Source organism: Nycticebus coucang, chromosome X (assembly GCF_027406575.1).
Source record: "Nycticebus coucang isolate mNycCou1 chromosome X, mNycCou1.pri, whole genome shotgun sequence".
Classification (NCBI taxonomy): Eukaryota; Metazoa; Chordata; class Mammalia; order Primates; family Lorisidae; genus Nycticebus; species Nycticebus coucang.
Genome location: NC_069804.1, coordinates 166237753 through 166251708, shown reverse-complemented (window position 1 = coordinate 166251708; position 13956 = coordinate 166237753). Strand labels below are relative to the sequence as shown.

General features: G+C 47.5%; 1 protein-coding gene and 1 non-coding gene across 2 annotated transcripts; one reads left to right on the top strand and one right to left on the bottom strand.

Moving 5' to 3' along the window:
• The first annotated feature begins 2554 nt into the window (after nucleotides 1–2554).
• Nucleotides 2555–4756, top strand: LOC128577363 (splicing factor U2AF 65 kDa subunit-like). The gene has a single exon (XM_053579574.1). The coding sequence runs from the start codon at nucleotides 2729–2731 to the stop codon at nucleotides 4142–4144; it is 1416 nt and encodes a 471-aa protein (XP_053435549.1). The 5' UTR covers nucleotides 2555–2728; the 3' UTR covers nucleotides 4145–4756.
• A 1247-nt stretch (nucleotides 4757–6003) lies between these two features.
• On the bottom strand, nucleotides 6004–6163 carry LOC128578915 (U1 spliceosomal RNA). The gene has a single exon (XR_008378003.1). It is a non-coding gene; the product is annotated as a U1 spliceosomal RNA (small nuclear RNA).
• Between the last annotated feature and the right edge of the window lie 7793 nt (nucleotides 6164–13956).

The following is a 13956-nucleotide window of genomic DNA, read 5'->3' as shown; positions in this document are numbered from 1 at the left end:
CATGTGGCATGTGAAGCTTGAGGAGTTCTTCCATCAGGAGGCACGGGAGTTAGGCCTATCAGTTTGCCATTGGTCACTGCTGGTGCTGTGGGGTAAGGGTGAGAGGTGTTTGAAGTTCCCAGTAACCTTCAGAAGATGTGACTCCCCTTAAGCAAAGGTAGTTATTTGGAGATGTTTGAAGGTGCAAACTGTTAGCTGGGGAATGGATGTACCAGTTAATGAAGGGGATCAATGTGAGACACCAACAGTGTCTGCTCTAGTTCATCCCTTGCACCAATCAGATCCACTTACTACTCTATATTAAGTTCATTTTTTTTTTTTTTTTTTGGTAGAGACAGAGTCTCACTTTATGGCCCTTGGTAGAGTGCTGTGGCATCACACAGCTCACAGCAACCTCCAGCTCCTGGGCTTAAGCGATTCTCTTGCCTCAGCCTCCCGAGATTAAGTTCATTTTATTTGGGCATAGATTTTACAGGATTCTGGTTGGTTAGAATTCCTTTGGGAAAATTATAGGAGTATATTTAGTTAAACAAATCACAGCCTTGAGTGTTTCAGTTGGTCCTGAGACTATAATTTATATTCTCATTTTCTTCCTCCATCACCCACTGTAGATTTCCTCACTTGGTTAGCTCTTCTCATGGACTAGAGAGCTTGCCTTTTGGGTTGACATACACCCTCATCCTTGTGGGTCTGAGCTTCAGTTTCCATTACCTTATCAGGTCTGTACTTGTACTTTCATAGTTGAAACTGTACATTACAGTACCAAAAATACCCTAGTAGGTCACCTGAATGCCAGACATGCTTTTCTCTGCCCATATTATGTAGTAGCAACCCTTCCTGTTCATGATCAAAAGTCAATCACCACTGCCAAAATAGTACCCCTTTTTCTGTAGCTGCTGGTCTACTGGCAGAAAGAGCCTAAAGTAACCGGGCAGTAGATGCAGCTTTAAGTGGAGTACCAATCTTATTGCATCCCTTTGTGGAAGTGATGGCCCTTTGAGAACCAAGGCCTCTAGATGCACACAGCCTGAAGTTGTGGAGACAGGAAGGACATGTACCCTATGTAGGTCATTAAGAGTGATGGTGAGGGGGTTACTCTTACTTCCATCTCTTGGTTCTTTCTTTTTAAATTATTTTTTGTTGGGGATTCATTGAGGGTACAAGAAACCAGGTTACACTGGTTGCATGTGATAGGTAAAGTCCCTCTTACAATCGTGTCTTGCCCCCCAAAAGTGTGGCACACACCAAAGCCCCACCCCCTCTCTCCTTCCCTCTCTCTGCTCTTCCTTTCCCCATCCCTTCCTCTTTCTCTCTGCTTTCCCCTTCCCCCACCCCCGCCGTGTCCTTAATTGTCATTACTTGTCCTCATATCAAAATTGAGTACATAGGATTCATGCTTACACCTATGTATTTTACCTATTAGGGACAGGGCCAGAGCATTATGTAACGACCACTGATTTAGAGCCTGAGTCAGCAAACTTTTTAAATAAAGGACCAGATAGTAAATATTTTAGGCATTGTAGACCATATGGTCTCTGTTGCTTCTACTTAATTCTGTTGTTATAGCATGAAAGTAGCCAAAGGCAGTATGTAAACAATTGAGCATGGCTGTGTTCTGATAAATCTTTATTTACAAAAACAGGCAGTGGGCTGCATTTGTCTTATGGACCATAATTTGGCACATGCTAATTTAGAGTACAGATGCTCCTCTACTTTCGATGAAGTTATGTCCCATTATAAGTTGAAAATACTTTAAGTAAAAAATACATTTATTTATTTATTTAGAAAGAGTCTCACCCTGTTGCCCTGGGTAAAGTGCCATTACGTCGTAGCTCATAGCAACCTCAAACTCGGGAGCTCAAGCAATCCTCTTGCCTCAGCTTTTACAGCTGGGACTACACCGCAGCGGCCGCGCACACCCTTCGCCTCGCTGGCTGCTTTTGTCTCGCGCAACCTTCTCAGGTCCTCCGTGAGCTGGAAGAAGCCGAAGTGTCGACGGAAAAAGCCGAAGCTGCACCCCGTGAGTGAGGCCTTCACGAAGAGCGGCAGAAGGTACCGAAGTTCTCCGAGGGGAGAAGTGAGGGAGTGGAATCTCCGGAAAGAGCCGAACCTTGGAATCGAGCTTAATCTCTGGAGGGGCCGAGAACGAGCGCCGGAAACCTTCGGAAAGGGCCGAAGTCCGGAACGGTTAGGTTTGTCGGAAGTGGCGAATTGCTGGGACTGTTCCTGTGGAGAAGGCTGGGCGAGCCTGCGGAAGAGGCCAAAGACTGGGACAGTTTTAATTGTCGGAAGACGCCGAACCCTTAGTGGGGGCTGGACGCAGACGGACACGAGGACCCGCAGAAACTTCCGAAAGTTGAGGCGCTGACCTCCGAAAGGTAACGGAGACCAAGGAAGCCGGCTAAACCCCGAGCTTCGGGTGTTTTCGGAAGCAGAAGCCACCGCCTGCCGACCCCTACATCCGCTGTCCGGAAATAGCCGACGCGCTTCGGAGGCAGGCTCGGGGGCGGGGGCAGAGGTAGCGCGCGGGGAGCGCGGAAGTGGAGAGGGGGTGGAGCCGGGGCGGGGCTAGGCGGGCTGCCGGGGGCCTGACTAGGTAGGAGGCAGTGAAGCGCCGGCGGCGGCCTGAGGTAACCGTAGCCAGTGGCGGAAGTAGTTGAAGCGGGCAGAGCGGGCGGGCGGCAAGGCAAGGCTAGAACTGCGCAAGGCCCTACACGGCCTCCTCAGCATGTCGGACTTCGAAGAGTTCGAGCGGCAGCTTAACGAGAATAAACAAGAGCGGGACAAAGAGAACCGCCACAGGAAGCGCAGCCACAGCCGCCCTCGAAGCCGGGACCGCAAGCGTCGGAGCCGGAGCCGGCACCGGCGCAACCGGGACCAGCGGAGCTCCTCCCGAGACAGGCGGCGACGAAGCAAACCTTTGACCAGAGGCGCTAAAGAGGAGCACGGTGGGTTGATTCGTTCCCCCCGCCATGAAAAGAAGAAAAAGGTCCGTAAATACTGGGACGTGCCGCCCCCTGGCTTTGAGCACATCACTCCAATGCAGTACAAGGCCATGCAAGCTGCAGGTCAGATTCCAGCCACTGCCCTTCTCCCCACCATGACCCCTGATGGTCTTGCTGTGACTCCCACGCCGGTACCTGTGGTGGGGAGCCAGATGACCAGACAGGCCCGTCGCCTTTATGTGGGCAATATCCCCTTTGGCATCACTGAGGAGACCATGATGGAGTTCTTCAACACCCAGATGCGCCTGGGGGGGCTGACCCAAGCCCTTGGCAACCCTGTCTTGGCTGTGCAGATTAACCAAGACAAGAATTTTGCCTTTTTGGAGTTTCGTTCAGTGGACGAGACTACCCAAGCCATGGCCTTCGATGGCATCATCTTCCAAGGCCAGTCACTGAAGATCCGCAGGCCTCATGACTACCAGCCGCTGCCTGGCATGTCAGAGAATCCCTCTGTCTATGTGCCTGGAGTTGTGTCCACTGTGGTCCCTGACTCTGCCCACAAGCTGTTCATTGGGGGCTTACCCAATTATCTGAATGATGACCAGGTGAAAGAACTGCTGACATCATTTGGGCCTCTTAAGGCCTTCAACCTGGTCAAGGACAGTGCCACGGGGCTCTCCAAGGGCTACTCCTTCTGTGAGTACGTGGACATCAATGTCACGGATCAGGCCATCGCAGGGCTGAATGGGATGCAGCTGGGGGATAAGAAGCTGCTTGTCCAGAGGGCAAGTGTGGGAGCCAAGAATGCCACACTGAGCACCATCAATCAGACGCCTGTGACCCTACAAGTGCCGGGCCTGATGAGCTCCCAGGTACAGATGGGCGGCCACCCGACTGAGGTCCTGTGCCTCATGAATATGGTGTTGCCCGAGGAGCTGCTGGATGACGAGGAGTATGAGGAGATTGTGGAAGATGTGCGGGATGAGTGCAGCAAGTACGGGCTTGTCAAGTCTATCGAGATCCCCCGGCCTGTGGATGGTGTCGAGGTGCCCGGCTGCGGAAAGATCTTTGTGGAGTTCACCTCTGTGTTTGACTGCCAGAAAGCCATGCAGGGCCTGACAGGCCGCAAGTTTGCCAACAGAGTGGTTGTCACAAAATACTGTGACCCCGACTCTTACCACCGCCGGGATTTCTGGTAGAGGTGGGCAGGGGAGGGTGGGGGCAGGGCTGGCTGGGGGCTTCTTCCTCCTCCTGATCCCTTTTTTCCCTCTGAAGATGATGGGCAGAGGAGTGACAGTTGAATGACAGCTGGCAGTAACTGGAATGGCAGCAATTAAGGGTGGGGAGGTGGGGGGGTGTCAGATATTAGGGCAGGGAGGGGACTGGGAAGTGTGCACACAGGCCCACTCAGACACACTCACCCACACAGACACAGAGGGAAGGGGTTGGGATGGGGATGGGTACACAGCAGTGTGGGTAGGACCCTCATAGCCCCTCCCCAAACAGCCTCTCCTCCCTTGGATCCTCCTCCTCTTCCCCATGGTAGAAGTACGTTTATATTTTATGGCCAAACTATTTTGAATTTTGTTGTCTGGCCCTCAGCACCCAGCCCTCCCTTTTACCAGGACCACAGCTCCATTCCTCTAACCTCTGGTCCTCTCTGACCCCCTGGTTTCTTACATAGTTGACAATCTCCTCTTAAGTCTCCCGGACCTGTGCCCAGCCCCATGGCCCCTGTCCCTGTCCTCCTCTCTGTGGCAGTTTCATATTTGCTAAGATGAATTTGCTCATTAAACATTTTGTTGTATTTTTTAAAAAGCAAAAATAAAATAAAATGAAAAATAAAAGAGGAAGAACTTTATTTCAGCTGGCGGAGCGACAGAAAAAATGCATTTAATAAACCTAGCCTACTGAACATCATAGCTTAGCCTAGCCTACTTTAACATGCTCAGGACACTTACATTAGATTACAGTTCAACAAAATCATTTAACACAAAGCCTGTTTTTTTTTTTTTTTTTTTTTTTTTTAAGAGACAGTCTCACTTCATCACCCTTGGTGGAGTGCTGTGGTGTCACTGCTCACAGCAACCTCCAACTCCTTGGCTTAGGCGATTCTCTTGCCTCAGCCTCCTGAGTATCTGGGACTACAAGCGCCTGCCACGACACCCGGCTATTTTTTGTGGCAGTTTGGCCAAGGCTGGGTTTGAACCTGCTACCCTTGGTATATGGGGCCGGTGCCCTCCCACTGAGCCACAGGCGCTGCCCAAAGCCTGTTTTTGTTTGTTTGAGGCATAGCCTCACTTTGTCACCCTTGGTAGAATGCCATGGTGTTATAGCTCACAGCAACTTAAAACTCTTGGGCTGAAGGGATTAGCTTGCCTCAGCCTCCTGAGTAGCTGGGGCTACAGGTGCTCGGGGCTGGATGGGGGTGGGGTGGGATGGGGTGGGGAATTGCTCTTGCTTGGGCTGGTCTCGAACCTGTTGAGCTCAGGCAATCTACCTGCCTCGGCCTTCCAGAGTGCTAGGATTACAGGCATGAGCCAACACCACACCTGGCCTCACAAAGCCTGTTTTATAATAAAGTGTTGACTATCTCAAGTAAGTGTCAGCTGTTTAGATCCCATGGCTGCCTGGGAGGTGTGCTGCTGCCCAACATCATGAAGAAGTATCCTACTGCATATTGCTAGGCTGGGAAAAGATCAAATCTGAAATTCAAAGTACATTTTTACTGAATAGGTCTCACTTTCACATTACTGTTAAGTTGAAAAACCCTAAGTCAAGCTATTATAAGTTGGAAACTGTCTGTATATACTGCGTTCTAAAGGGTACTGCCCCATCCTCATAGGAATGGTCTCTATGGTCTCTAGCTTCAGCTGTGCCTTTGAAGTGCCTTTTTATCACTCTATTACACCAGCAGCTTCTGAATGTTGCAGAAGGTGATGGGGCCAATGAGTGGGTTCCATTGTCACATGCCCACTGCTGCATCATATTTTTCATAAAGTGTGCCCCTTGATCTGAGGTGACATTATGAGAGATCCTATGTTAGTAGACCAGATACTTTAGGAACCCTCAGAAAGTGGGCCTACCACAAATTATGCAGTCGAGTTTCCCACATTTGGGAAAATTGCAGGGGTCAGCACATCCAGAGTGCAATGGATAAGCTTCGCCCTGAGAAAACCTCCTTTGCGATCATGGTATCTCCCCTGCCAGGTAAGTATTTTTGTGTGTGTGTGTGAATTAATCTGTCACATTTTTTAGTTTTTCTTCATTTTTGATAGAACTTTACAGGGTAAGGCAGGAATTTAACAGTCAGTGTCCAGGAATTTCAAGTTTTCCTTTTGTTTTTATTTGTTCTATGATTATCCTGAAGATTTCAGAAACTGTGGATCAGCTCTGTCAACAGTCTGCTGTAGACCACTTATGTCATGCCTGAACTGCTTCATGGATTGTGGAAGAACAGTAAAAATATTCATGTGGCATATATGTCGATATTTGTCAGAATGAGCTAATTTTTCCAGGGGGAAGGGGTCAAATGTAATCATTTTGACACCACATGACTGGTTGGTATCCTGAAGGGATGGTGTCACATTGAGGACTTGGCATTGTTCTCTGTTGCTGGAAGATTAGAATTTCAGCCATGGCAATCTCTAGATTAGCCCCTCCTGTTGGGCCCATGCCGTGCATAGCCTCCATCTCTGCTACTGTAGCTAATTTACTGTGCAAGCACTGGGGTGACAGAGGACAGACTGATATCAACTGGCCAGGTCATACTATCTTCTTGGTCATTTGGTGCTTCTTCAGTGGTTGCTTTTTGGTAGGTGTTAAAATGAAGAGATGAACCCTTTACACTTTGTACGCATTCCCATAATTCTACCCACGTGACGTTTCCCCAGATGTCCTTTTCTATTTTTTTCTTCTTTTTTTGAGACAGAGTCTCACTCAGTCACCCTGAGATTGAGTGCTGTGGCATCATAACTCAGAGCAACCTCAAACTCTTGGGATCAAGCAATCCTCTTGTTTCAGCCTCCCAAGTAGCTGGGACTATAGGTGCCTGCCACAACACCCAGCTAATTCTTCTATTTTGTAGAGACTAGAGGTCTTGCTTTGCTCACCCTGGTCTCAAACTCCTGAGCTCAGGCAATATACTCGCCTAGGCTTCCCAGAGTGTGCTAGGATTACAGGCGTGATCTAGCCAGACATTTTTTTTTCTTTTGAGACAGAGTCTTACTATGTTGCCCTCAGTAGAGTGCTGTGGCGTCACAGCTCACAGCAACCTCAAACTCTTGGGCTTAAGCAAGTCTCTTGCCTCAGTTTCCCACGTAGCTGGAACTACAGGTGCCTGCCACAACGCCTGGCTACTTTTTTGTTGTTGTAGTTGTCATTGTTGTTTAGCAGGCCCAGGCTGCAACCTGCCAGCCCTGGTGTATGTGACCGGTGCCCTAACCACTGAGATATGGGCGGTTAAGCCCAGCAAGACTTTTTTTTTTTTTTTTGAGACAGAGTCTCACTATGTTGCCCTTGGTAGAGTGCTGTGGCATCACAGCTCACAGCACACTCCAACTCTTGGAGTTAAGCAATTCTTTTGCCTCAGCCTCCCAAGTAGCTGGGACTACAGGCACCTGCCACAACGCCCAGCTATTTTCTTATTGCCATTGTCGTTGTTCAGCTGGCCAGGGCTGGGCTTCAACCTGCAGCCTCGGTGCATGTGGCTGGCACTGTAACCACTGTGCTAGGGGCACCAAGCCCATCCAGACATTCTTGACCCTAGTCTTTCCACCTTTCCCTTTCAAGTTCCTGACTATTCAACCAAGGCATGTACTGTTGCCCATGAATCAATATACGTTCTAATTTTAGGCCACTTCTTCACTCACACAAAGTGGGTAACAAAGGATACCACCAAAAGCTCTTCCCACTGTCTTTCACAGACACCTTTGAGTGAGGCTGTACAGAAAAGCAGGCACACATTTTCAGCTTGTACCCAGATACTGAGCCAACCCACCCATGAACCAAATTTAAGCTCTTTCCTTTTATGTCAGCTAGTCATAAGGGACATTTCCTTTTCCATGTGCCCATAGGCATGAGTTGAGGAGAGAAGCACTGTGCAACAGTAGTGGGTGACATCAAGGTGTGGACCACCTATTTCTGCAGTTTCTTTGTGCCCTGCTAGGCTGCTTGAGCTCAATCTTGATGGATGTACCACTTTATCACACTCTAGCTTGCTGCTGGGCTTGCCCACCCTTATGACTAGGTGGGTATGACGGAACCTAGCTTATGATGGGCAATTCTGGAACATGGCTATTTGATGTCCCAAGGACAAGTGCTCAATCTCTATCAGGGCATAGGAGCTGCTTTTCACATGGTATATAATTCTCTGCTTCAGATGGCATGGCCTTGTTTCAGAACCTAAGGGTTTGCACTGCACTGTTCCTATTTGAGCTTGCTACAAATTCCACTTTTTTTGTACTACAAATACCTCTCATATCAAGGAATATTGTGGAGCACATTACCCCAAAAGTGGAATTGTTTTTCCTTTCTTTCTTTTTTTTTTGAGACAGAGTCTCAAGTTGTTGCCTTGGGTAGAGTGCCGTGGCATCATAGCTTACAGCAACCTTCAACTCAGGCTCAAGCGATCCTCTGGCCTCAGTTTTTCTATTTTTAGTAGAGACGGGTTCTTGTTTTTTTTCCTCAGGCTGATCTCGAACTCGTGAGCTCAAGCAATCTACCTGTATCAGCCTCCCAGAGTGCTAGGATTATAGGCGTGAGCCACCGTGCCCGGCCTAGTGAAATTGCTTTTATTGCAGCATAGATTTAACTAGAAAGGCCTTTCTTGCTCTGGGTCCCACTCAAAGTTAATAGTCTTCCATGTTATTCAATAAATGGGTTAGTACAGCATTCCCAAATGGAGAACATGTTGCTTCCAGACTCAAAGAGACCCAACTTTAGACTCTTTCTTTAAGGTGGGAAATTCAAGGTGCAAAAATTTCTCCATCACTGTGCAGTAAATGTCCCAGAATTCTTCAGATATTAGGTCACTGGGGTCCTAAAAACTTCACTCATGTTGGCTCATCCCTGAATCTTTGCAGGGTTTATCTCCTGCTTTCCAGAGTGCACATTTTAGGGCATCCAGGGTACTTCTTCCTGCTTATCAGGTCCAGTTAACATGATACCATTGACATAGTGGACCAATATGATGTTCTATGAAATATCCAGATTATTTAGGTCCCTTTGAGCTATATTATGAGAGAGAGTAGGAGAAATAACATAGCCCTGAGATAAGACTGTGCATATATACTTGTGTCCATTCCACGTGAATGGGACCAGTTTCTGATTTTCCTTCCTGATGGGTATGAAAAGAATATATTTGGGGGCGGCACCTGTGGCTCAGTCAGTAAGGCGCCAGCCCCATATACCAATTTTTTTGAATTGCAACCAAAAAAAAAAAAAAAATAGCCGGGCGTTGTGGCGGGCGCCTGTAGTTCCAGCTACTTGGGAGACTGAGGCAAGAGAATCACTTAAACCCAGGAGTTGGAGGTTGCTGTGAGCTGTGTGAGGCCACGGCACTCTACCCAGGGCCATGAAGTGAGACTCTGTCTCTACCAAAAAAAAAAAAAAAAAAAAAGAATATATTTGACCTAATCAGTAGCCACATGACACCTTCCAGAGGTTTGTTAATCTGCTTTAGTAAAGATACCACGTCCAGCTCAGCGGATGTAATTAGGACTATTACTGGGCAGGTACTAGACTGATTAATTAAATGGGGATATAATGAGGACCATTATTTCTGAATTATTTAAAGTTTTAAGGATAACACTAATCTTTGCTATCCCTCTACCAGAGAAGTGATAATTGTTTTTATTTATTATCTTTGCCAATGGAAGGGTTTTTCTTGAGGGGGTGACTTTCAGGGGCTTCCATGGAGCCTTTCTTACTATAATAGATCTTACTCCGTAGATGAAGGAACTGAGGTAAGGATTCTCTGTTTGTATATTTACTTCTATTATTCATTTTGGAGTCATGGAGATGACTACTGAACTGCTGTGAGACAAAACTGGGGCAATGCTCATTATTACCTGACCCAAATAATCCCGTTTCTAACAAGGGGCCATAATAACACTTCGGGCTATACCAGTGTCAATTTCCTGGGTCCAATAGATCTCAAAAACCTCTATGTATTTTTCTTTCTCATGCTATCTGAGAAATGGTCATAGATACTTTTTGAGAAGAACTGGGAACACAACTGGATGTATTTACCATGTGGCTATAGGATCCTTTCTTATAGGAACCTGGTCTCTCCCTCACTTTCTTGGTTCTGGGTCCAAAAATTAGCTTACGTTTGGAAATTAGGAAAAGTATTGTGACTTTCCATTGGGGAAGTTAGCTCAGACTTCTGCTTACCTAATTTTTATCTTTTAAAAAATTGGGCGGCGCCTGTGGCTCAGTGAGCAGGGCGCCGGCCCCATATGCCGGGGGTGGTGGGTTCACACCCGGCCCCGGCCAAATTGCAACAAAAAAATAGCCGGGCGTTGTGGCGGGCGCCTGTAGTCCCAGCTACTCGGGAGGCTGAGGCAAGAGAATCCCTTAAGCCCAAGAGTTAGAGGTTGCTGTGAGCCATGTGACGCCACGGCACTCTACCCGAGGGCGGTACAGTGAGACTCTGTCTCTACAAAAAAAAAAAAAATAATAAATAAATAAATAAAAAATAAAAAAAATTATATACATAGTAGGGCGGTGCCTGTGGCTCAAAGGAGTAGGGTGTGGGCCCCATATGCCAGAGGTGGTGGGTTCAAACCCAGCCCCGTCCAGAAACTGTAAAAAAAAAAAAAAATTATATACATAGCAATACCCCTGTTGGCTGTTCTTCTGTCATGAGCAATGCATACTCATTCACCTGTGTCCCATCCCAGCTCACCACAGATGAAAGCCTTAATAATTGCATTGCCGGATACTATCAGCCTTCCAACTACTGCTACTAATGAGGTCATCATTCCCAACTGATTGTCAGGTAATCCACCTTTAGAATCTCATTCTTTGATTCTGTTTCCTAGGTTTATTCCTGGCACCAACTATCTTTGATTGTTTTTTTTTTAATCTGTAAGACATGGATTTCGGAGCTTTTTTTTTTTTTGAAACAGTGTCTCACTATGTTGCCCTTGGTAGAGTGCCGTGACGTCACAGCTCACAGCAACCTCAAACTCTTGGGCTTAAGTGATTCTCTTGCCTCAGCCTCCCGAGTAGCTGAGACTACAGGTGCCCACCACAACATCCAGCTATTTTTTTGTTGTAGTTGTCATTGTCGTTTAGCAGCCCCCAAGCCGGGTTTGAACCCGCTGGCCCTAGTGTATGTGGCCGGCACCCTAACCACTGAACTATGGGTGCTGAGCCAGGGTGCTTGTGATTTATTGAGGGAGTGCTTTCTTTTTCTTTTCTTTTCTTTTTTTTGGGGGACAGAATCTCACTTTGTCACCCTTGGTAGAGTGCCATCGCGTCATAGTTCGCAGCAACCTCTAATTCTCGGGCTCAAGTGATTCTCTTGCCTCAGCTTCCCAAGTAGCTGTGACTATAGGCTCTTGCCACAATGCCCAGCTATTTTTTTTAGAGATGCGGGGGGTGGTCTCACTTTTGCTCAGGCTGGTCTTGAACATGTGAGCTCAGGGCAATTCACCCACTTTGGCCTCCCATATTGCTAGGATTACAGGCATGAGCTACCTTGCCTGGCCTGAGGAAGTGCTTTCTATGAAAAACTTAAAAATTGTAAGAGAAGTAGGATAGGGCAGGGAAGGAACTAAGTAAAATATGATCCCAGGTAAAGTCTAACCTTGGCTGGATCCATCAGCAGGAGTGGAGGAGCCTCAGAATAGTTGTACCACAGAATTGTCCTGCTTTAGAGAAAAGAGGCTGGGTCCCTGGATTTCCACATCACTCATTAGCCATCCCCCAGTAAGGGAGGGTGTGTAACCTCCCAAATATCTTTGAGTAAGTATTGGAGTAGGCATAAGGACAAATACAAATTAAAAATAGGAAGCTTAGGGTAGCGCCTGTGGCTCAGTGAGTAGGGCGCTGGGCCTATATACCGAGGGTGGCGGGTTCAAACCCGGACCCGGCCAAATTGCAACAAAAAAATAGCCAGGTGTTGTGGTGGGCACCTGTAGTCCTAGCTACTTGGGAGGCTGAGGCAAGAGAATCGCCTAAGCCCAAGAGCTGGAGGTTGCTGTGAGATGTGACAGCACAGCACTTTACCGAGGGAGACAAAGTAAGACTCTGTCTCTAAAAAAAAAAAATAATAATTAAAAATAAATAAAAATAGAAGGCTTAGGTGGTGCCTGCAGCTCAAGTGGCTAAGGTGCCAGCCACATACACCAGAGCTGGTGGGTTTGAATCTGGTCTGGGCCTGCCAAACAATGACAACTACAACCAAAAATTAGCCGGGAGTTCTGGTGGGCGCCGGTAGTCCAAGCTACTTGGGAGAATGAGACAAGAGAATCGCTTAAGCCCAGGAATTTGAGGGAGTTTGAGTGACGCCACAGCACTCTACCCAGGGTGATAGCTTGAGGCTCTGTCTCAAAAAAGAAAAAAAAATGAAAAAGAAAATAGGAGGCTTAGGCTGGCTGTGGTGGCTCACGCCTGTAATCCTGGCACTGTGGGAGGCCAAAGTGGGAGGATTATTTGAGCTCAGGATTCCATACCAGCCTGAGAAAGAGTGAGACCCCATTTCTACTAAAGATAGAACAAATTAGCTAGGCATGGTGGTGCATGCATGCAGTCCTAGCTACTTGGTAGGCTGAGAAAAGAGGATTTTTTTTAGCCCACTTTGAGGTCGCAACAAGCTATTATTACACCATGGCACTCTACCTGGGATGACAGGGTAAAACCTTGTCTCAAAAAAAAAAAACACCTTTGAGGGTGGTGCCTGTGACTCAGTGGGTAGGGCGGTGGCCCCATATACCAAGGGTGGCAGGTTCGAACCTGGCTCCGGCCAAACTGCAACAAAAAATAGCCTGATTTTGAGTGGGTGCCTGTGGTCCCAGCTACTTGGGAGGCTGAGGCAAGAGAATCACCTAAGTCCAGGAGTTGGAGGTTGCTGTGAGCTGTGACGTCATAGCACTCTACCAAGGGCGATAAAATGAGACCAACCCTGAACAACATAGGTTTGAACTGTGTTGCTTCACTTATATGAAGAGTTTTTCTTTTTTGTTTTGTTTTGTTTTTGTTTTTGAGATAGAGTCTCAGTCTGCCACCCTGGGTAGAGTACCATGGCATCATAGCTCACATGGCAATCTCAAACTCCTGGATTCGAGTGATCCTCTTGCCTCAGCCTCCTGAGTAGCTGGAACTACAGGCACCTGCCACAGTGCCTGGCTAGTTTTTCTATTCTTAGTAGAGACAGGGTCTCGCTCTTCTCAGGCTGGTCTTGAACTCCTGAGCTCAGGTGATCCACCTGCCTCAGCCTCCCAGAGGGCTAGGATTACAGGTGTGAGCCATCACTCCCAACCTGCTCAGGCTGGTCTTGAGAACAGACTGCTAGGATTATAGGTGTGAGCCTCTGTGCCAGCTCTCCATATTTTTTTCAATAAATATATAGGAATTTTTTTTTTTTTGAGGCAGAGTCTCACTATGTTAGAGGTGCCTATACTCTATACACTCAAAAATCTTCATATAACTTTTTTTTTCTTTTTTTTTTTGCAGTTTTTGGGCAGGGCTGGGTTTGAACCCACCACCTCCGGCATATGGGGCTGGTGCCCTACCCCTTTGAGCCACAGGTGCTGCCCCTGCATATAACTTTTTTTAAAAGACTGAGTCCCACTTTGTTGCCCTCTGTAGAGTGCTGTGCCATCACAGTTCACAGCAACCTCAAACTCTTGGGCTTAAGAGATTCTCTTGCCTCAGCCTCCCAAGTAGCTGGGACTACAGGCGCCCACCACAACACAATGCCCGGCTATTTTCTTGTTGCAGTTGTCAGTATTAGCTGGCCTGGGCTGGGTTAAAATCCACCAGCCTTGGTGTATGTGGCCCA